The sequence below is a fragment of the Danio rerio genome, chromosome 3 (assembly GCF_049306965.1).
Source record: "Danio rerio strain Tuebingen ecotype United States chromosome 3, GRCz12tu, whole genome shotgun sequence".
NCBI lineage: Eukaryota > Metazoa > Chordata > Actinopteri > Cypriniformes > Danionidae > Danio > Danio rerio.
The window spans coordinates 60,724,483-60,748,771 of record NC_133178.1 but is presented as its reverse complement, the minus strand read 5'-3'; the positions used below and the strand labels follow the sequence as shown (position 1 = coordinate 60,748,771).

Genomic DNA, 24,289 nt, shown 5'->3' with positions numbered 1-24,289 from the left:
CCCGAGACCGGCTGAAGCCCAGACGAAGATCATGGTATTCAGCCAGGACCTTAGTTAAATTGGCTGTCTCCTCCTGCAACACGGAGCACAAAGAACCAGGAGACAAGGCAGAACCCAAACAAGATGCAAGACAAGACTGACTGTAGTCCAATTAGAATTCCCGGACCAATTAACGTGAGGATTTTGCTGTGCCAGCCAGGGATGCCTAAGGACAACAGGGGAACCAGGTGAATCACCAGGTACAGCTCAATGGCCTCACAGTGATTGCCAGACACAACATGACTTACACAGGGTGTGATGTGTGTAACAGTGGAGATGAGCTGACCAGCTTACGACTAGACAGAAATGGGAGAAGGGAGTGGAATGGCGGGAATACCCCACTGCTTGGCAGTGGCACAGTCTAGGAAATTGCCCTCAGCCCCTGAATCAAGCAAGGCAGAGATGGAGTGAGGGATCCTTCATGTTGGATGGTAATGGGCAACAAGGTGCGAGATCAAGGGGAATTCAGAAATTCAGAAAGGTACTTCATGGCAAAATGCCCTGGTTTACCGCAGTAGAGGCACAAGCAAGATGGTCTCTCTTTTCTTGAGGCATGAGGCACATAAGTACCATCTGCATGGGCGATTCACAGCGATCCAATCTGGCAATCAACAAGGGGTTAATACTAATTATGTACTAATGAGTTCAATGACGAGTGGGGTGAGACAGTGAAGCACATGGCAAGCTGTCAAAACGCCACGTGCACTGAGAAAACAAACACAAATGACCATGACAACAACATGCAGGTGACAGACCATACCAGAAACATTATAAGCAAAAGTGATGCTGCCATTTTGTTTAATCAACCCCACTGTGGCTGCAGGTAAATGACATACTTCACCTTTGATTATAAAGAATCAATATTTCTGGATGTTAATAAATAAAAAAAAAAGTTTCACACAGGCGATTACACAGATCTTTTTCTCTCCATATGCACCAGACACTTTCCTAAAAAAATAAATGAATAAAATAAACTGCCAAACTAACTTAGACTTGCCATAGCATTATATACGAGTGATGGGTCTTTCTTGAACGATTCCGTCATTTTGAATGAATCTTTAGTATGACTTGGGAAATACGAGTAATCTCATGGAGTTATTGGTTTATCCGTGCGTGCGCACATTTGCGCAGGTGGTATCGTTCATTTCAAGTCTTTTGAGTCATTCATCGCAGAAAGGCAGATGCTAGTCATATGCGTTTAGAGCCAATAAAAAGAATTGATCCATTCAACTCTCGAGTCCTCTATAGGGTTTGAGTCATTCGTTCCTCACGGGCCAATCATATGCATTTAAAACCGGATAAAGAATTTATCTGTTCAACTCTCCAGTCCTTTATCGGGTTTGAGTCATTCTGTCACGTGATGAACGAATGACTCAAGAGCCAGAAGACTTGAAAGGTGAACTAATTATCATGGCTCCTATGGACTATGTACATTGGTTAAGATTATAAGTGACTGTCAGTGTAACGTGAACGAACCACTGACATTTGAAGACATGAAGAGGTGAGCTGAGCAAAGAGACAACAATACCGTCATAGACAAAAGAGCAGGTAAACATTTAACTATTATTTTCTCCTTCTTATAGAATTCTTTTTTATGACTTATTTGTCGTGTGATCAACCTTATGGGCTAGTTGTAGATGTCTTTGGAAGCAATTTATAACATTTTTATCATATTTTGGCAACTCGAAATGACTCGAAAACTCGATGAACAAGACTCAAAGATCCGAGTCAGTAAAATGATCCGAACCTCCCATCACTATTATATACAGGTATAATATATTTCTGTTCTCTGGTGATTATAAGTGCATCTTTTATCCTCATTTGTAAGTCATTTTAAATAAACGTGTCTGTAAATGAGCAAATGCAATTGAAGCACTTTTAGATTAGTAAAAAGAACAATGTGGTCTGCTTCAACAGATACTGGTGTGACAACACCGAAGACTGGTGATGTGGCTTCAGAGATCGCAACCCTCCAGGAAACCGTCAACATCTTGGGGAGGATTGATGAAAGAGCAGATCATGTGGAGAAAAAACTGGCATTTGCCAACCGCGTAGACAAATTCGTCTTTGGTTTTTTTATAAGCATTTACATTCTTTATGCGATAACTGTAATCGCTATAACCCAAACTGATATTTGCAAGGTCAATAATCTGGACTTCTGGGATATGTCTAGCAATGCAGATAACAGCTTTGACTACTCCTACACAAATGCCTAGTCCTCTTCAACTGATTGATTGTGTGTGTTTCTGGTGGTGAATATAATCTGATGATATATCTCAAAATGATATGAATCTTGCAAATAGAATTACTGAGTTATTCTCATTTTTAAAGAAAATATATAAACCCCAACTACCATAATGTTTATTTCTCACTGCTCTGCGTATATTCTGCATGCGTTTGTAATTTTAATAATATCAACCAGCCCCATTTTCATAATTACGCAACCATAGTTTATAACCATAGTTTTGTTTAATAAATATTGCTAAAAAAATTTATGTCACAGGTTACTATAAGCGATGCTGTTTGTGGAGTTGTTTAATGATCCCACTGCTGAGATTTTGAGGGATTGAATGTGTTTTATTTCGGTTGATTTAATCTAGGGATTTGACTGTAGTAGTTTTGCATTTCTCTTCAGTGATTATTGTTTATAGCAAAGAAAAATAAACTTAATGAAAAGTCAATGTTGAGTGTCAACCTTTCTACCAGTGTTAAAATAAACATATTTAGAAGTTTGGTTTGGGTCGAAATTGAGCCCGTCTGGGGTCTCAGTGGATCTCTCAAACTGCCATCTCCCTGTATGTGTTTTTACTACTTTTGCTCCTGTTTCCTTAACAAATCTGAAGTCCATAATTTCAAAATTAAAACACACTTCTGGCCCTGGCGAAATTGTCCACCCACAATTTTATACTTCGCTCTTTGTACCTCTGAGCCCGGCCTTGTTCAGTGTTATAAACAAGTTCCTTACGACCGGTACTTTGCCGGCCAGTTTAAAGACTGTTACCGTCACACTTCTGTTCAAGAAGGCCTCACAAAACCCATCTGACTTAAAAAAGACCCATTTCCGCCTTACCCTTCATCTTAAAAAGTGTAGAAAAAATTGTACTTAATCAGTTACAAAGTTTTCTATCTCAGACTGGTATCGCTGAGCCTCTTCAATCGGCTCATAACACTGAATCCGCTCTATTAAGAGTTCTGAGTGACATCTAACTCCACACTGATGCTGGTAATCATGTGGCCTTAATTCTGCTGGATTGATCTGAAGCCTTCGATACCATTGGCCACTCTGTGTTATTATCTCGGCTAGAGTCCTGGGTTGGGCTGAGGGGCACAGTGCTGAAATGGGTTAAATCGGTGGTTCTCAAACTTTTTTCATCAAGTACCACCTCAGAAAAAAATTGTCACTCCATGTACCACCAAAATGAGCAGTATTGAAATACAGTAGTGTAGTAGGCCCAGTAAAGCAGCTACAACTCTGCACAGTAAAACAAACGTGGCAGATTACCTCAGTAATATAGGCTATATGTCACATATGGCACATTATATATAATTTTTGATACATTTTGAAATATATGTAGGTTGTACATGACATATTTCATTCCTCCGCGTACCACTAGAAGGAAGCCCGCGTACCACTAGTGGTACACGTACCACAGATTGAGAATGACTGGATTAAATCAAACATCTCCAACAGGAAGTTTTTTTTGTCAAAATTGATAACTTTTCCTCCTGTACGGCACTGTTGACGTGTGGTCTTCCCCAAGGCTCAATTTTATTACCTTCACTCTTCTCTCTCTACATGCTCCCATTAGGTTCTATTTTCAGGAAATATGTAGATGCACTTTCATCTTCATGCAGATGATACACAAATCTATCTGTCACTGGACGAATCATCTGTTGTGAACTCCCGGTTACTGTGCCTGGAGGAGGTAAAAGCATGGCTTTCTGAGAAGTTTTTATTTTTAAATGAGGGGAAAACAGAGGTTATTATATTTGGGCCCAGTGATTTGTCGGACTGTAAACGCCCCAGGTACGTAACCTGGGCGTAACATTAGATCAGAACTTAGGGGGGTCAAACGGTCTTGTTCTTAATTCTGTCAGTGTGGAAAACTGTGGTGATATCTTTTAATTAGGCGAATTTTTTTCTGCTTTTTTTGTTTAATCTGTTAAACCTTTTATGCTCTCTTATATTATGTGCCTACTGCTGTTATATTTTTATTTTTTCTGTAAAGCATATTGTGCGGCCCTGTGTCCCAACTGCTGTATACGTGCTATATAAATTAATTAAACTTGAACTAAGTTTCTGGGTACAAAATTTATGACTTGTTAAAGTAATTGCATCATGAGTTCATAATAGTCCAAAACGCATCAATAATATTTATAAATCAGTTTATTCTTCTTTCAGGTTAAAAGACTAATCAGTTTTTTTTTTCTATTTTTTTGCATTTCACTCTCACGTTCGTCTATTTCTAAAAGGATTTGAGAAGAACTTCAATAATCCCGTGCAAGTTACTATGATGAGGTCAGGTACATTACTTCAAATATAGCAGCAGGGATAGAAGTGAAACCGCTCACACTTTCCACACACTTTTAGAAAGCCTTGTAAGGAACAATAGGACATTCAGCAGATTCTGTTCTTCTTTTTGGCATGTGGCTGTTAGAGAAAGGTATAAACAAAGGTCAGCGCCAGCTCCAAATGGGCAGGTCAGCTCCAAGTGGGTGGGACTTGAGCTCCAAGTGGGCTGTTCAAACCTCCTGGGCCCGGTTTTTCAAAAGTAATCCACTAGGATTTTGGATAAGGGATTGGATCAAATCTTGAAAATGGGTTTTTCAAAAGAAAAAAACGGATTACGTAATCGGATTAGATCACGTAATCCAATCTTGGTTTTGATCCGGAACAAACCTTTAGTTTGGGTTTTTCAGACCTTTTTTGTAGGATCTGGATCACTTTGATCCAAAAAACCTGGATTAAACTGATCCCATCAGAAGGGTGGATTTAGCGTGGATTTCATGCCCAAAATGTAATGAAAACTTAAAAAATGTATTAAATAATACTATTTTTGGATCATGCAGTATCTTACGAGATATACTATTTATTCATAAGGTTTTAATTTTATTTGTTCATCTGTCAGGCTATAGTGAGTATAGGCTTTAACGTATTCAGCCTTTCAGTATAGGCCTACAGCAAAGTAGAACGAGTTTGGCCTTATAAAATAATCCCCCAAACAGCTGTCAAAACTGACTAAAAACAATCAATTTTATTATGTCACCAACTGATATATATATATTCATCTCAATGAAAAAGATTTTTCTTTTTAGAATATGTATTAGTGATGCATGCAATGATTACGGAATAACAAAAAAATGCAAAGAATGGCAATCACTGATTTTTGAAATCTCTTTCAACAATTGCAAAAAAGAGACTTAAAGGGCAAAAGCACAGCTTCGTCTGGCAGAGGAACAACTGACTCTGACCAAACTGCAGCAAACCAAGGCCAGACTTGAGATCCGCCTCCTAAAGGCTACACTCAGACAAGCTGCTCTCTCCACATCAGATGAGGAAGTCTGAACTCATTGTGGAGTTTTTGACATTAAGTCTTTTTCTTTTTTTTTTAATTTACATCTATATTTGAAACTTATAAATATCCTCAATGTACAGTGTTGTAGGTCTCAGATGAGTGGACTGCTGGAAGAGGATGGGGTGAGGTTTTTCTTGTTTTTATTATTTATTATTATTATTATTATTTTAATAATTATTAAATTTTCTTAGTTTTCATTTCAAATAAAATAAAGATATATTGACCCCACCCTGGCTATTCTACTCTTTACATATCTATAGTTTACATTGTGATGTCCTATCCTGTTTGAGCACTGGTTATCCAGATTTAGTGATCCTGAAAAGTTCCTATCCGGATCAGATTGATCCAATCCGATGTTGCTTTGAAAAACTGGCTCAAAAATAAGCTGGATTACGTGATCATGGATCACAAAAACAGGATTACTAAATCCGGATCAATTTTATCCGGATTAAACCTTTTGAAAAAACGGGCCCTGGAGTCTTTATTGATCTATTTAATGTCTTCTACATGACATGGAGTCCAGACTATTGTGTTTTACTAACATCTAACATGTTTTATTAACGTCTACACCTACACCAACCCTAAACCCAACCTCACTGTAACCTGTTGTGTTTTAATAACATCTACACCTACAACAAAGCTAAACCCAACCTCACAGTAACCTGTTGTGTTTTAATAACGTCTACAACTACACTACAGGTGTCAAACTCAATTCCTGGAGGGCCGCAGCTCTGCACAGTTTAGTTCCAACCCTAATTAAACACACCTGATCAAACTAATTGTGTCTTTCAGGCTGGTTTGAAACCTACAGGTAAGTGTGTTGGAGCAAGGTTGTAACTAAACTATGCAGGTCTGCAGCCCTCCAGGACCTGAGTTTGACACCCAAGGCCTACACCAACCTAAACCTAACCTCACAGTAATCTGTTGTGTTTTATTAATGTCTACACCTACAACAACCCTAAACCCAACCTCACAGTAATCTGTTGTGTTTTAGTTACGTCTACACCTTCCAAAACGCTAAACCCAACCCTGCTGAAAAAACAGCTTAAACCAGCCTAGGCTGGTTGGCTGGTTTAGCTGGTCAACCAGGCTGGTTTTAGAGAGGTTTTGGCCATTTCCAGGCTGGTTTCCAGCCATTTCCAGCCTGGTCTTAGCTGGTCAGGCTGGGAGATGACCAGCTAAAACCAGCTTGACCAGCCTAGCCAGGCTGGGAGCCCAGCCAAAACCAGCTATATCCAGCTTAAACCAGGCTGGTCAAGCTGGTTTTAGCTGGATTTAGCTGGTCATTTTCCAGCCTAACCAGCTAAGACCAGGCTGGAAATGGCTGGAAACCAGTCTGCAAATGGCCAAAACCCCTCTGAAACCAGGCTGGTCAACCAGCTAAAACCAACCAACCAGCCTAGGCTGGTTTAAGCTGGATTTTTCAGCAGGGAACCTCACAGAAATCTGTTGTTTTATTAATGGCTAAACCTACCACAACCCTAAACCCAACCTCAGAGTAATTTCTTGTGTTTTAGTAACGTCTACACCTACAACAACCCTAAACACAACCCTGCTGAAAAAAAAAACAGCTTAAACTAGCCTAGGCTGGTTGGCTGATTTAGCTTGTAGACCAGGCTGGTTTTAGAGGAGTTTTGGCCATTTCCAGGCTGGAAAATGACCAGCTAAATCCAGCTAAAACCAGCTTGACCAGCCTAGCCAGGCTGGGAGCCCAGCCAAAACCAGCTATGTCCAGCTTAAACCAGGCTGATCCAGCTGGTTTTAGCTGGATTTAGCTGGTCATTTTCCAGCCTGACCAGCTAAGACCAGGCTGGAAATGGCTGGAAACCAGCCTGGAGATGGCCAAAACCTCTCTAAAACCAGGCTGGTCAACCAGCTAAAACCAGCCAACCAGCTAAAACCAGCCAACCAGCCTAGGCTGGTTTAAGCTGGATTTTTCAGCAGGGAACCTCACAGTAATCTGTTGCTTTGTTAATGTATACACATACCACAACCCCAAACCCAGCCTCACAGTAACCAGTTGTGTTTTAGTAACGTCTACACCTACCACAACCCTAAATGCAACTTCACAGTAATCTGTTGTGTTTAATTTATTGTCTTCACCTACCACAACCCTAAACCCAACCTCTCAATAACCTGTTGTGTTTTAGTAATCCAGCCTACTTATAAATTCCTCCCACATTTAATGCAATACCTACTTGGGCTGTTTGTCAACAAGGTTGGTTTGAGCGGCAGTCGCCACAAGGGATCATTAAAAGTTTGTTGCCTCCTTCTTCTTAATGGTCAGGAGGCCATCAAAATGTCTTACAATAATTAACACAGCTCTCCACTGAGTATTGTTTATTTTAAAGGAAAGTATTGTGTGTAATCTGATGAGCCTCACTGTTGTTCTCCAAGCAGCTGTCCTAACAAGATTAAATGCATTGTTCTGTGGATGATTTACTCACTTTTGTTTTCTTTATGAAATTTCATCTACAGTAAAAGCAGCAGGATATTTCGTTTCTAGGGTAGCTTTTATTTACATTGAGCCAACAGAAGAAATGACAGACATTTCATTTAAATTCTTGAATTTTCTGAGCACCATTCCTGTACTATATGTATTAGTTTGGTGGCAGGCATCAGATGTAGAAATATTTAAATGCAAAATGTAGAAAGGTAGATCAATATTACACATGAAAAATTCAGGGTTCCACATAATTCATTAATGTTGACCCCAAACAAATCGATTGAGTTAACTTAACACTTTTAACAGATTTATGTGGATTAAGTTGTCCTAATGAAATCTCAAGAATAGTGCTGTTTCAGCTCATTTTATTAAGTAGTTTGAACAAGAAAAAAAAAAATTTTTTTTGAGACTATATGGATAACATTACACATTTAAGGTGTGGGTTTATTGATGGATGTCTGCCTGTCCAGGATCATTAATAAAGTTTAATGTTTAAGAGCCAAGATTCTTGTCACGGTCGGGTAAGGGGAAAAGGAGCGAGGACTCAATTGCAACAAATAAGGGTTTTATTAATATTAAAGTACAAATAAAACAAAAAGGCAAAACAAACTACCCCAAGGGGGGTAAAAACATAACTATAAGACAAACAGACAAACTTGGCTGGGCTGGCAAGACACGACTGGAACAGGAACACAGAGGGAGTATCGACGACGAACTGGCACAGGAATGAAAACATGAGAGGATTATAAAGCAAAAGTAAATTGACAAACAGGTGAACATGACAAACTAATAATGAGTTAACAAGGAGGGTGGGACTAGACAATAGACGGGAGAGCGCATGACACAGAGAGACAACACAAGCCATGCGCTCACATTAAACAGGACAAGAACATGCAGCCAGTGAGAGAACTCATTAACCGCATGTTCATGACAAGACAAGCACAACACTGAAACACACAACAAAAGCATGTGACCACAATGTAAACACATTGCCACGTGCTTTGACAACAGACGCAAGACACGAGCACACGGTGAATGAAAACACTCACCAGCGCCCACCAAAACCAAAACCAACTAGACTGAGACACAGGGAATGAAACACCACGCTGCAGACAGACGAAAACAAACACGAGTACAAGAGCGCACGCGCATCGGAGGGACGCAGAGCCCGCGTGGCCGCATCAAGCGGGAGCGCGCACGCTCTGCGCACACCCACGAAGGCGCACGCACACACGGAGACACACACAATGACAGAAACAAGTGCTCGACCCAAGGAAACTCAAGCCGAGCACAACAGGACTAGACATGACTTGTGTCCGGATTCTGCCACCAAAACAAGAATGTACAAGACCAGAGTGGCAGAACCCTGACATTTTTATGATGACCCTAGTGTCATCCCACTTCAGAATAAAACTGGAATTATATGTGTGTCATTGCTTTTTCTGTATGCCGAATGATTTGTTTCGTCAGGATACCCAGCCAGGTCAGAGGTCATGGAGACCTCTTGAGTGGACCTGGACTCTCGAAGAATCGGAAACAACTGTTTCCTGAGTTATTTGCCATTTTATGTGTTAAATCACTTAAAGTAAATTCCTTTGTATGTGAGCTGTCACTTTGGATGTAGATTGTATCGGTTTTTAACCAGTTTTAAGACTACAAAAGGGTACGCTCAGCCTTGGGTAAGGAACAGATTGTACTTTGTGTGTGTTTGTGTGTGTGTGTGTGTTCTATTCATTTGTAGATCATTTCACAGGTCCGGGGTCAGCTCTGAGCAGTGTAGTGGCTGTCTGACGTTTGTATGCTTAAGATATTGAGATCTCATTCAGAATTGTACACACACACATGCGCACATGGAAATTTTTTAAGTCTATCTGTGTTTAACCATCTGTTCCACAATGGACTGGCCCCTTATGGCTTCTCCAGCAGGTGGTGGGCCTGCAGGAGGATGGTCCCACATCACTCCTTTGGGCTAACCCGGCCGGGTTCTGTGGGCCACCAAGCGCTCGCGTACGAGCCCTAACCCCAGGCCTGGTTCCAGGGTGGGGCCCTGGCTGCGCCCTACTGGGTGAGCATGCACTGGGGCGGTTTGCTGCTGATTGTGACGCAGCTGGGATAAGAATCAGCACCTCCAAGTTCGAGGCAGGGTGCTCCACCGGAAAAAAGGTGGTTTGCCATCTCCAGGTTGGAGGAAAGTCCTTACCCCAGATGGAGAAGTTTAAGTATCTTGGGGTTTTGTTCACAAGTGAGGGAAGGATGGAACGTGAGATTGACAGGCGGATTGGTGCAGTGGCAGCAGTAATGCAATGGATGTAGCGGTCTGTTGTGGTCAAGAAGGAGCTGAGCTGAAAGGCAAAGCTTTCGATTTACCGGTCAATCTACGTTCCTACTCTCACCTATGGTCATGAGCTTTGGGTCATGGCCGAGAGGACAAGATCTCGGATACAAGCGGCCGAAATGGGTTTCCTTTGCAGGGTGGCACCCTTATGGATAAAGTGAGGAGGTCTGACACCTGGGAGAAGCTTGGAGTAAAGCGTAAAGCTGCTGCTCCTCCACATCGAAAGAAGTCAGCTGAGGTGGCTCGGGCATCTGTTACCTAGGAAGGTGTTCTAGACTTGTCCCAACTGAAGGAGGCCTCAGCGAAGACCCAGGACACGCTGGAGGGACTATGTCTCTCGGCTGCCCTGGGAACACCTCAGGATCCCCCCAAAAGAGCTGGAGGAAGTGTCTGGTGAGAGGGAAGTCTGGGGTTCTCTCCTAAGACTGCTGCCCCTGTGATCCGGCCCCGGAAAAGCAGTAGAAAATGAATGAATGAATAAATATCTTGTGTTTTAATCAATCAGGCTATTCATTTATTCCTTTTTTTTGGCTTAGTCCCTTTATTAATCTGGGGTCAACTTATCCAGCATATGTTTTAGGCAGCGGATGCCCTTCCAGCTGCAACCCATCACTGGGAAACATTCACACACACATTCACACACATACAATGTAGCCTACCCAATCCACCTATACCACTATGTTTTTGGACTTGTGGGGGAAACCAGAGCACTCGGAGGAATCTTCCCGCATTTGCATGTTCTCGCCAACACAGGGAGAACATGCAAACTCCACACAGAAACCCCAGCTGAGGCTCAAACCAGCGACCTTCTTGCTGCTACCCACTGCGCCACCATGCAGCCCCCAATCAGGTTAACAGGCCCATATGTATAGCATGACGCAGTTAATAATGTTATGTGAGAGTATATTTGCTGTTGTTTTGAAATTTTAAGAAGAGCAACCTACAAACTCTTTGTGAGTGCTGAAGCTGGCTTCTGCTAATGAAATAGCAAACTATCTTCAGTAAGCATCTTTTAATCAAAACTCTGACTACGGCTTTTCTTCATCTGACAGATCGGTCACTTTTGGGTTAAAATTGTTGGTCCCCCTACAAAATATCCAAACAGTTGCTCACTTGTTTAATAAAACAAATGAAAGCACAGCTTCTCTCTCCATGCTCAGATCCATGATGGAATTAGATTCACAAAACTGCCTGTTTCAGTATTCCTTCCCTTTCATTTTCTCTAGTCGTCCAATCCATGTGATTTCACATTAGGTTATTTTTAGCAATGCAACTAAAAGCTAGGGGCTTTTAAAACAAAAATCCTAGGGGCTATGACTACTGCTTCCTCATGATTGTGCACTGTTTCCATGGTTTCTACCATGGAAACCATCATCAGAAGGTTAACCAATATCATGGCTTTAACAGGACACCAAATGTTCTTATTATTTTTTATTTAAAATAATTATTATTTAGCCTTAATACCAGTAATTTTAGATTTTTTTTGTCCCCACAAAGAAAAACACCTGCAATACTGAATAAGATATTTAAAAATACAAAATATAATTATGTGTTTTCCTGTAGTTTTCTTTAATATCATAAAATAAACAAAAAAATAAATAAATAAATAAAAATAATAAAAAAAGGAAGCTACAGTATGTGTGTTATATAGTCTTATGGAGAAAAACATAACAAGCGTGTTGTGTAAACATCTCGGCTGCTGCAATATATTGCTGTGATTGCTCCTTAGATTATCCATACAGGTAAAGTTGGTTTTATATTAGGAAATTCAGACATTCTCCTTAATAACATAAGTTCAGAAAAGTATTCTTTGCAAATTCTAAATAGTGAAATCATATTAGCAGCCAATAACTATCAAAGTACAACACTGTTTACAGTGAATTAGATAAGTGTAGAGGACTGGGACTAAAAATCAGCGCTGGCATTGTAGCCACACCAGCCCACATTACCACACTGACACAGCCCCACCCAAGGACACGCATATTCACTACTTAAATGTGTGTACAGATGGTAAAATTATATAAGCAGTACCATATTTAAGAGATATTTAAACATTTAATGTATGTGACAGAAACAAAAACAACCCATTTATATATGCAATCATGTCATTCATTTTCTTTTCGGCTTAGTCACTTTATTAATCTGGGAATCGCCAACTTATCCTGCATATGTTTTATACAGTGGATGCCCTCAAAGCTGCAACCCATTACTGGGTTACCCAATTCCCAATTGGCCTACCCAATTCACCTATAGCATGTGTTTGGACTTGTGAAGGAAACCCACACGAACATTCAAACTCCACACAGAAACACCAACTGTCCCAGAGGAGGCTCAAACCAGCAACTTTCTTGCTGTGAGGCGACAGCACTACCTACTGCGCCACTGCACTGCCCCCTTTCGAGACTAGTTCAGTTCTTTTTATGTAATTGGCAATGTCTGACTTGACTGCCTTTCCCTTTTTATGGTCCATCTCTGATAATAAGCTTGTGTTGCACTTACTGTTTGTTTGACATTCTTGCCAAATTTTGATTATGTCAAACCTCAGATTGGACAACCCATCTCGAAACCAGCCGGTTGTTGCTGATTGGGCCAATGCTTAACATTTACTATTATTCTTACTATTATCAACATCATCATCATAATATTCACATCTCGCACAAGATAAAAGCTGCCTACATTTAAAAAACAATATATATGAAAAAATAAAATAAATAAATAAATAAATAGCTGACTGGCCCACATTTAAAAAATGGTCCGGCCCTTCTGGCATTTGCCAGAATTGCCAGATGGCCAGTCCGCCCCTGGTGTAGAGTGTTAATGTTGTTTAGAAGTCTACTTGCATGCTAATTCCAATCGAATATTCAAAGTAACATGGTAAACAATATAGAGACTGCTAAATGACAGAATGTGCGAATATAAAACCAACTGTACCTCTAAAGATTATCCAAAGTACAAAGTGTGCAAGACGTTATTCATAATTGTCCTGATCTCCACATGAGTTTTTTTCTCTAATGATCTCCTCCACATGAACCAGCCTGAAACCAATCCGACTCAGGACTTTTAATAATGTTCAGCCAATTTAGATCATTCACCTTGATTGCACCTCCACACCACATCCAAGAATAAGTCCTGACTTAAATTCAAATGAGAATCCGTGGAGGGAGCTAAAGATCAGATGACGGCAAATGGCAAAGAACCTCCAACCTGAAAAAGTTGGAGCTCATCGGCAAAGACGAAAGTGTTTTTTTAATAAATAAATAAATATACATATATATATATATATATATATATATATATATATATATATATATATATATATATATATATATATATATATATATACAGGGTTCAACGCTAAGGATTTTTTATACTGGTCCGATCGGGCCAGTGGTTCAGATTTTTACTTGCCCTACCAAATTTTTACTGGCCCCACCAAAAAAAAAAGGGAAGTTAATAGCTATTTTTTGCCACATATTTTAAATAATCTAGAATTTCAATACTTAAAAACATGTTAATAAAAGTGTTTTCCAAACAAAAGAGCAGGGTAAAATGTGGAGGTATTTTATTGTGGTTCGAAATTATTTAACAAAAGGTGGCTGACTTGTCAAACTGATGGCAAACCGTGCAAAACATCACTTTTTTTCATTTTTTTTATCAGTATTTTTTTTATTTATTTGTTTGTCGCATTGTTCACATGTAAATGTCTGCTTCCAAGACGTTAGAAACAGACATTTTGTTTTAGCCTTATAATTTGATGTTGCTGCCATGTTGCTGTTTCTTCGCTGTACTGGCTTTTACCAGGTTACGGAAAAAAGTAGCATGCTCAAAACATCAAATCAGACAAGAGGAACCAAAAAGCAATATGGTGTTAACGACATCACAGAGAAGGCAGTATTTGAAGACTAAACTTAAAATGCACGCAATTGATATATAGTCGCAGACCAATTAAATGTTGCAGTGGCAGCACTGTCCCAATCGGGCCAGTAATTATCCTGTCTACTGTCCCAAGCGTCTCTCACGCTGGCCCTGGGCCACCGGGCAGTCCTTATTGTTGAGCCCTGATATATATATATATATATATATATATATATATATATAACTTTAACATTTATGGTATACCCTCACTTTACCAATGCCACAGACCCCTCAAGCATACAAGATGTCTTTCAGCTCACCATGAGCTCTGTAACAGATGGCACAGACAGCATAGTGTCAGGGCCTTTAAACAAACACAAAAACAAATGAAACTGATGAACACATGATGTTTATATAGTATATAAACATCATGTATAAATTATTATATATAAATATATATCATAATATACAGTATATTATAATAATATTTTTTTATTATGAAAAAATACAACAAAACAAATACATTGAGCACATTAAAATGAATGAATATGGTGGTATTTAAAGCGGGAACACGGGAAAGGTAAGAAATATAATAATAGAAGTACTAAATAATAAGATTGAGAATTGTATAGATTGATTTAATCTTTTAAATTTGGGTTGGGGGTGTATTTTCACATTTTATTTGGATATAAAAGAGTAGAGGGTCACATTTTACAATAAGGTTTATTAGTTAATATTAATTAATGCATTTACAAACATGAACAAGCAATGAACAATTCATTTACTACAGTATTTAGTCATGTTAGTAAGTGTTAGTTAATGAAAATACAGTAGTTCATTGTTAGCTCGTTAACTCATGGTGCATTGACTAATGTTAACAAGCATGGACTTGAATGTTAATAATGCATTAGTAAATGTTCAGTTATGAATAATAAATGCTGTACATGTGTTGTTCATGATTAGTTCATGTTAGTAAATGCATTAACTAATGAACCTTATTCTTAACCTTATAAGTGTTTATATTTTGTATTGTACTTATTGTAAAGTGTTACCGAGTGGAGATTACAGACAGGAAAGCATGGGGAGCAAAGCGATTGGGGAAGGTTTTGCGAAAGACCTTAAGCCGGGAATAGCACAAAATATAAAGCTATTTGATTTGATTCATACTAATTTAGGTGACTATAAGGCTAAGTTTATTATTAAAGCACTTTTTAGGAAAAGTACAGGCAAGTACAGGCAAGAGTTCAATAAAAAGAAAATAATAATAATAAAACATTATGAAATATAATATAATGGAATAAAAGTAGTGAGTAAAATAAAATGAGATGAAAAAACAGATGAAATAATGTTAAATGTCACATTATAAATCAAATCAATCAAATCAAATCAGGCCTTTATTTGTCACATACACTTTCGTATAGTGAAATGGAACCTCCCCGACCAAACACAAACATCACAATTTTGGGGGAGACAGGTCACAGGAGGTAGCATTCAGAAACAAAGTAAGATACATCTGGACAGTTAGGCACAAAAAAAAAAAAAAAAAAACCCTCAGCTTGCCCTTGATTAGGACAAAGGGAGAAATGGAGAAAAACAGCCCTATCTTAGCATAAGCACATCAGCAGGACACAACATTGACATGGGGGAAGAACAATGGAAGAACAATCTGACGAGTGTGGGTATCCAGCTGGTCCAGCAGCCATAAATGGCGCAAGTCACAGCCCCGCCCACGCCTCTCTTGGGTGAAAGCACACGAAGGCGTTTGGATGGGGATCGGTGGTGAGTGTTTATCTGTAGATATGTTTGTCTATGTGTGTGTGAGCCCGCAGAGTCCAGCAGGTGTCCTTGGGAGGGTTTCAGGAATTTCAGAGCCTCAGCATATCTCGCTATCCCCCAGCCCCGGGGAACCAGATTTGTTTGCTTCCAGCCAAGGCCGACTGGCAGGAGTAAGAAGAGAGCCGAAAAGAAAAAAAAAATATTTCAATTTTAGATCAATACCTGCCAATTTCACAGATATTTAATGTCCATCACTCGTCTCCCGATCTGGCTAAAATTTGTTGCAGAGCCGCTAATTTCACCCAAGTGTGCCGCAAGCCTGCGTTTAAGTGAAGGTCTCGGCCATTAGATCGCCCCCTGGGGGCTGGCTGCAGTACAAGTCATAAAGCCCGCCTCCTCCGTGTTAATGAAGGAGACTTGAGCCCAAATAAAAAAAATGATTACACTTGCAATAAAATGTCCCGAAAGATGGTTCTGGTCGATTAAGGCACTGGTTATTGTGCTGAAATAGGTGCAGATCTTTGTAAACATTCATTTTTGATCATTTTTGTAAACAGTTTGTTTTTAGCAGTAATTTAATGCTGGGCGTGTCATCGTGATTGACAGCTGTGATTGACAGTTTCTCAAAGCAGCGCGTCTGAGCTTCGGCAGGAGACTGAAGTGTTATTATTCGATTTCCGTGTTATTTTACCATGATAAAATGAGTTCAGCAGTAAACTATAGTTTCTGACATACATGATCCTGGTGGAAACTGTTTATTCGCTAAGGTCAGGGCTTTTTTCGGGCTTTATTAGTTTGCTGATACACGTACGCCTAGCCACCCAGATAGCAAAATACACTCGAGCCAGTTTCAGCTAGATTCTCGCCTGACGGAGACTTACCCCTCAGAGCTCAGACTGACTACCTCTGCTGGACCTACTCTGGATGCCTTGACTCACTGCCCGATTCTAGCCCGAGTCAATCGAGCCAGATGCGGCAGCCGAGCGAGCCGGCGCTGCCGCATGCGAGCCGGAATCAGCCTGCGACGCCGCAAGTATGTTATGCGCTGCGGCCCGGAGCTGCCGCGATTGAATATATAAAACCCTCATATTTGTTAACGTTATTACATCCATTTGTGTTGATATGACAGCAAACGCATACTGAGAAGTTCGGGGGGCGTGGTTGATTTTACATAAAGCGTTTGGTTGGAAGCTCGACTCCACTCATTTTCGCGGCTCCTCCTCTGGCTCCATCAGACAGTCCTTCTGCGCATGTCAAGGCTCCAATTTCAGCAGTCTTTTGCGACAGTTTGTGCCCGTCAAGCAGGCGTTTTGCCCTCAAGGCGTTCAATGGGAAAAGGGGCTGTCGCGTCGTCCATATTTTTTACAGTCATTGATTTCACTTCGATGGTTTCCAATTTGCGGTCAAGGACCCTTGTCTGATTCGCGACCCTACCCATCAGTGATTCAATCAAGCCGGCCAGCCTGGTGGGGTTTTGAGCTGCGCTGACCGCTTTTATCAGTTTCCGATATCCCAGGGCCCCGCATAAGTTCCCCGGAACCCAGCGATCTCGTTGAGAAGATAGTGTCAATTGCATTCAGAGACCAGTTGATCATATCCATAATTCCTTTTCGTTTGGATAGCAGGACACTGAGAGCCTCAGAGATAGAATAAGACGAGACAAGCGGTGTTAGCAGGGAGAGATATGGGACGGAGCAGGAGGAAGAGTGACCGCCTTCGCCGAGAGCTAAAGAGAGCACTTATACACTTATAAGTATAAGTGTAAAACACTTATTAAACAATTTTAAAGTGTTCATAAAGGGCCTTTCTAACAGAAGCATACTAAACTAAAGTTTAGGGCCTGTCACTCCAAATGAATAGTCCCCCTCCCCCCTTCTCTTGAGCTTTATTTGAACTTATAAAATGAAAAATGAAACTAGACTTCAGTAAAAGTAAAACTTACCGTGAAACCATAAAACCATAAACCACAAAGAAACCAGCTCTAGGGACAACTGGGTATGTGGCAACACTCAATCAGGAGGGAGTAGATCTTGCAAAAGTTTATTAATGTAATAAGCCAGACAAGCTCAAGGCAAGATCATAAGTGTGAAAATATTAATATTTCATTGCAATAATTTTCGGTTTAAAATAATCGTTATAAGCTTATTTAGTTGATTTGTAACATTTTACAAATTAGAAAATATGACAATGTTTATATGAACTAATATATATATATATATATTTACAGTTGAAACCAAAATGTGACTAAACTTGTTCTCTTTTAGGTAAGTTAGGGTTATCAAATGTGTTTCTGTTCTGCTTTATAGCAGAATAATGAGAGAGGTATTTGTTGAGAAATTGTTATAACTTTTCTTGAAAGTCAAGTTTACATACATTAAGATTATTCTGCCTCTGAAAAAGCTCAGATGATGGTGTCAAGGTTTTGGAAGTTTCTGATTGGCTAATTGACAACATTTGAGTTAATTGGAGGCACAACTGTAGAATAGTATTTAAGGAAAACCTCAAACACACTGCTTCCTTGTGTGACAACATAGGAAAATCAACAAGCCAGAATCAACAACAAAAAAAGCCAGATAACAACTTGCTAAATTACACTGGGAAAAAGAATAATTTTTGGAGACATGTCCTGTGGTCTGATGGAACTGAGATTGAACTGTTTGGCCATAATGACCAGTGTTACATTTGGAGGGCAAAGGGGAAAGCTTACAAGCCTAGGAACACCATCCCAACTGTGAAGTATGGGGGCGGCAGCATCATGTTGTGTGGCTGTTTTGCTGCAGGAGGGACTGGTCCACTTCACAGCATAGATGGCATCATGAAGAAAGAACATTATGTAGAAACACTGAAGCAACATCTCGAGACATCAGCCAGGAAATTAAAACTTGGCCACAAATGGGTCTTCCAAACAGACCATGACCCCAAGCATACTGCCAAATTAGTTATAATGTGCTTTAAGGAAAACAAAGTGAATGTTTTGTAGTGGCCATCACTAAGCCCTGCTCTCAATCCTATAGCAAATGTGTGGACAGAGTTGAAAAAGCTTGTGCAAGCAAGACAGCTAACAAATCTGACTCAGTTACACCAATTCTGTCAGGAGGAATGGGCCAAAACTCCAACAGACTATTGTGAGAAGCTTGTGAAAGGAGACCCAAAACATTTGACCAAAATTATACAGTTTCAAAAGCAAAGCTAAAAAAAAAAATACCAAGGAAATGTGTGTAAACTTTTGACTGTCTAGAAATTTAAAAATCTCATTATTCTGGCATTTAGCAAATGTAAATCATTTAGGTAATCCTAACGTCCTAATTCTAACGTTTAGTATGATTTACCATCAGACATAAAAAAAAGGTAATGTTCCTTTTTATAAAGTGTATGTAAACTTCTGGTTTCATATATATATATATAGCAATACACAAATATCTTTACATATGAAAAATAAATTAAATATTAAATATATATATATATATATATATATATATATATATATATATATATATATATATATATATATATATATATATATATATAGTTGAAGTCAGAATTATTAGCCACCCTTTGAATTATTATTATTATTTTATTTTTTTTATATTTTCCAATTGATGTTTAACAGAGTAAGGACATTTTCACACACATATATATATATATATATATATATATATATATATATATATATATATATATATATATATATATATATATATATTTATTTATTTATTTATTTATTTATTTTTTTTCTTTCTTTTTTATTGCCAGCTTGCAATGTGTTGTCTGCTTTTGGTTTTGGATGTAAGTACATTTTATAACCATCACGCCCATTTCTCACGAATCGAAAGTTCTGAGATGCAAGTGCCCGGGCTCTTCTTCAGCAAGGTTAGCTTTCTTGCATGAGAAGCAGAGACGCGGTCAGATCTGCTCAGAGTAGCTGTGTCAAATACACGATGATGGTCCGGTGACATGCATGCTCTGTGACAACGCACACCTGCTTTAGGTAAGACAAAACCCTGACACTCGGCTTGCTGGTAGTCTGTGTCTGTTTAGCTTTAGCATGTCACATGAGGTTAGATTGGCAGTTCGTCTGGATTAACATCACACAGCTCATACTTTAACATCAGACAAACCGTTTCGACAGCTAAAATAACACCCGAGCAGACTGTTTATTATGTACGTCAACTTTCCAGAGCACAACTAGTGTTTAGCTTCCTTATTAACATAATAGCTGTTGCGTTATCGAGTTTGCGGCTGTTTGCGCAGTTTATGTGATAAAATACTAACGTTAGCATAACATGCGGTATTGGAGTTTAAACGTCGATGAAGTGTCAAAACTGTCATTTACTGTGTAAATTGGGGGAAAAGTTGGTCGTGAAATACTCTATAGGTTCGCTAATACACCCTATATCCGGACGATAATATCTTAAAGAGGTGTCTTTTCGTAAGTAGAGCCTGTAATATACTTTTACCTACATATCCACTTTCGCTGATGACTAAACAATTCTTATTATTGTACTTTCATTTTGTTTTCATTTGGGGTTGGTGGTTTCTTGCTTATTATTTGGGCAACAGCGGCCTCTGTTGGGTATTTTGCTGCAGATATCCTGTACGTCTGAAGCCGGAAGTTGCAGCAATTATTATTAAGTAAAATATATTATTCTTTTATTATTATTAATATTAATGTATTCACGTGGATTTATGTCTGATTGATATACTCTAATAGCAAATAACGATGGACGCATGAAACGCATTAAATAAAATGTGCTTATTATTGACTAATTTCATGATATTTTTAAAATTCTATTATTATTTGTTTGTTTAAGTTTCAAAATACTATATTAGGGTATATTGGATGTAATATTGGGGGTTTATTTACAGAAACTTAGATTAGGCCTACTGCAACTCTATAATCTGGGTTGTGTTAAATAAAATGTATGTTTGCCATTGACTGACTAATATCATATTTATTTAATATTCCATGGTTGTTTTTGGTTCGCTAAAGAAGTTTTAAAATATATATGATAATTTTATTGGGGTATATTGGATATAATATTGGGGGTTTATTTACAAAGATTTAGATAGGTCTACTGCAACTCAGTTATGTGATCTGGGTTGTGTTAAATAAAATGTATGTTTTCCATTGACTGACTAAAATCATATTTTATAATATTCTGTGGTTGTTTTTGGTTTGTTTAGGAAGTTTTTAAATATATACGATAATTATATTGGGGTATATTGGATGCAAGTCATATTGGGGGCTTTATTTACAGAAATTCCGGCCTACTGCAACTGTTTTGTGTTTAATAATCTCATGCATTTTCTACAAGAGCATGCAGTATTTCATAATTTAGAGATTTTTTTTTAAGCAGTAATCCTAATTGACTTTATAACACCGGTTTTATTTATGTGTGCTTTTTCAAAGTGAATTTTGTAGTAGGTCATTTCCAGTCATTCAATGTTTGCCAATTTAAGTATCTTTCACAAAAAAGATAATTAATATTCTTGTGATATCACACAACACACTTTGCATGCCAATTTGCACATAACAGCTGCACATATAACGTTGTATATAGTAATATACCTGTACATACACTTGTCTATTTGTATATTTGCACTCACTACTTTTATATTTAAAATATATTTATTATTATTTGTTTTTTGTCCAGTGTCTGTAATTCTGTTGCACTGTAGAAGCTCTGTCACCAAAAACAAATTCCTTGTATGTGTGAACATACCTGGCAATAAAGCTCTTTCTGATTCTGATTCTGACACAAGGGTAGTAAATAGCATTAAAGCAACAGTTTTTATACTTTAGCTTTTTTATTTTTGTGCGTTTTAAAGTGAATTTTGTAGTAAGTCATTTCAGTCGTTCAATGTTTGCCAATATGAGTATCTTTCACAAGAAAAAGATAAAAAAAAAAAAATTCTCACTCGAGGTAAATAACAATAAATCAACAGTTTTAATACTTTAGCAGTAGTCCTATCTGAAATTGTGATTAATATTTATTTTTGATTCATTTAACAAAACAAATAGTTGTTATTTAAACCGTACCCAGTGTGATTCTACAGATGCCAACGTATAGTTAAACTGCTACTCTGTTTTTATTACTATGACCTTTTATGTGAAGCTGCTTTGACACAATCTACATTGTAAAAGCGCTAAACAAATAAAGCTGAATTGAATTGAAAGTATAGTTGAGAAAATAAGTAGGCCTCTTCAGCACATTAACTGTGTATTTTTTTGCATTGTTATTCAATGAAATCAGACCTTGGTATTTACTCAATAACTGGAAGTGAAATAACACTGATAAGATTTATTTTATAAGCAAACTGAACTTGTATCAGTTTCATGGAGGAAAAGCCTTTGTTTGCGATGACCGCTTTAAGACACTTCCTGTATTATGCTAATCGCTAACAGTGCTCAGGCAGGATTGTGGCCCACTCTTCTTTGAGTGTTGAATGTTGCAGGATGGCCTTTTTGTAAATCTTGATTTTCATTTCCTTTCATAAATGATGTATTGGTTTAAAGTTTTGGTTGATTGACTGGGCCATTCCAACAAAGCTTATTTTCTTCCTCTTGCTGGAAACATTTGAGAGTCTCTTTTGCCTCATGTTTTGGAATGATGTAATACTGGAATGTCCAATATATCGTTTTCTTTTTCCTGGTGGATAGCAGCAGATTTTGAATTTGGCTCCATTTATCTTTTTTTTTTTCTATGTTATTAAATCTAATGGTTCAATAAGAATTAAAACCGTTCCATAACTTGATGCTTCCACCTCCAAGCTTCACTGTTAATTTAGGGTCAAGGCCATTTCTTGCCTGGAGCTTCTGCATGGCTGGTTGATTGTGGATTGAATGTTCCTAACATGTAGATAATGTACCCAGTGTTGCTTACTGGAACATTTAGGAGTTATGAAATCAATCAGTAACCAATGGCTTGGGCTTGACAGAATCTGCAGATATTTTTTGCTATTTCTGCAGAGAATTTTGTAAAAAATTCTGCAGAATGATTTAGGGAGTATTGTAGCTAAAGAACTTATTATATAAAATAAAAACCTTTTTAACTTTTATTTTATGTTTATAATGCAAATCCAATTAGAACCACTTATTTGGTAAACAAAGCAAGTTTCTCATATAATATATCTACTACAAGACTTAAAATATCACTTAACAAACTTTATTGTAATTAAATCATATGAACATTTTCATATTAGTCAATACTATTACTGAAATTAATTAAAAAACTTAATTCATCTAAATTCACACACATTTACACAAGTAAATAAGTTTAAATAAGTAAACCCTATGATGGGCTAAAAATCTGCTGATTTCTGCGCGTGCAGATTCCGTGTGGGCCTACCAATGCCTTTTTTTGCAGCATAGCAATCTTGCTGTGAATGTCTTCAGAGAGCCTTTTTCCTCTATTCATTATGAGATGTTTGTGTGTTCCATTTTATTAAATATAACTTTTATTAAGCATTGTAAAATTATGGGCCCTATCATACACCTGGCGCAAGGCGCGACGCATTTGTTGCTTGCTAGTTTCAGCTTGGCACAAGAGTTGTTTTGACGTTTTGTGCCACGCTGTTTAAACAGCAAATGCATTTGCGCTCATATGTGCGTTCTGGTCTAAAAAGGGAGGCGTGTTGAGGTGTATTGCTAGCGCGTTGCTATTTTGAGAAACTAAAATAGATATTTCAATAGACCAAAACTAACCCGGTCTAAACTCCAGCGCAGAGTTGTGCCTCGCTTACACACTGCTTAATACACACATGATGTAGAGCAATACACAAATATCTTTACATATGAAAAATAAATTAAATATTAAAGATATATATATATATATATATATATATATATATATATATATATATATATATATATATATATATAGGATATAATAAGGATATACATAGGATATAAATATAAAGGATTAAAATATGACAAAACATATTATTTTCTAGCCTACATAAATATAAAAACTACTGCCTTCATGTCTTCTTCATCTCGAGAGGCTTTTTCAGTTCATTGATAACAATTTGCTTTTGTATAATGTTATTATTATTTGCAGTATTATTTATTATATCCATATTTATATTTGTTTTATTAAAAACAAGCTTAGATTTGCCCACCTGTCAGGTTTTAGACCATATGGGGCACAGCATGTGTATTTGGATATAACTCAGTTTTTTTCAACACACTTCAATATTATTGTTCATTTATTCGTTTGCTGAAAATTAGAACTGAATTTAGAAATAGTTTTGAAACAAATA

At 38.0% G+C, this 24,289-nt stretch overlaps 2 protein-coding genes across 4 annotated transcripts in view; both read left to right on the top strand.

Annotated features, from left to right (window-relative positions):
• Positions 1–2,720, top strand: part of LOC101885757 (5-hydroxytryptamine receptor 3A) — a 36,660-nt gene extending 33,940 nt beyond the window's left edge. For both annotated transcript variants that reach the window (XR_012401281.1, XM_009299813.4), the window contains one exon: positions 1,957–2,720. Coding sequence is in view for 1 of the 2 variants with exons in the window: in XM_009299813.4 (XP_009298088.1) it covers positions 1,957–2,255 (299 nt within the window). In the remaining variant the exon portion in view is untranslated. The remainder of the gene's footprint in view (positions 1–1,956) is intronic.
• Positions 2,721–19,847: 17,127 nt separating this feature from the next.
• rnf213a (ring finger protein 213a) overlaps positions 19,848–24,289 on the top strand; it is a 194,618-nt gene continuing 190,176 nt past the window's right edge. Inside the window, 1 exon segment of one of the 2 annotated variants that reach the window (NM_001353835.1) lies at positions 19,848–20,015. The gene's annotated coding sequence lies outside the window, so the exon portion shown is untranslated. 2 annotated transcript variants of the gene reach the window in all.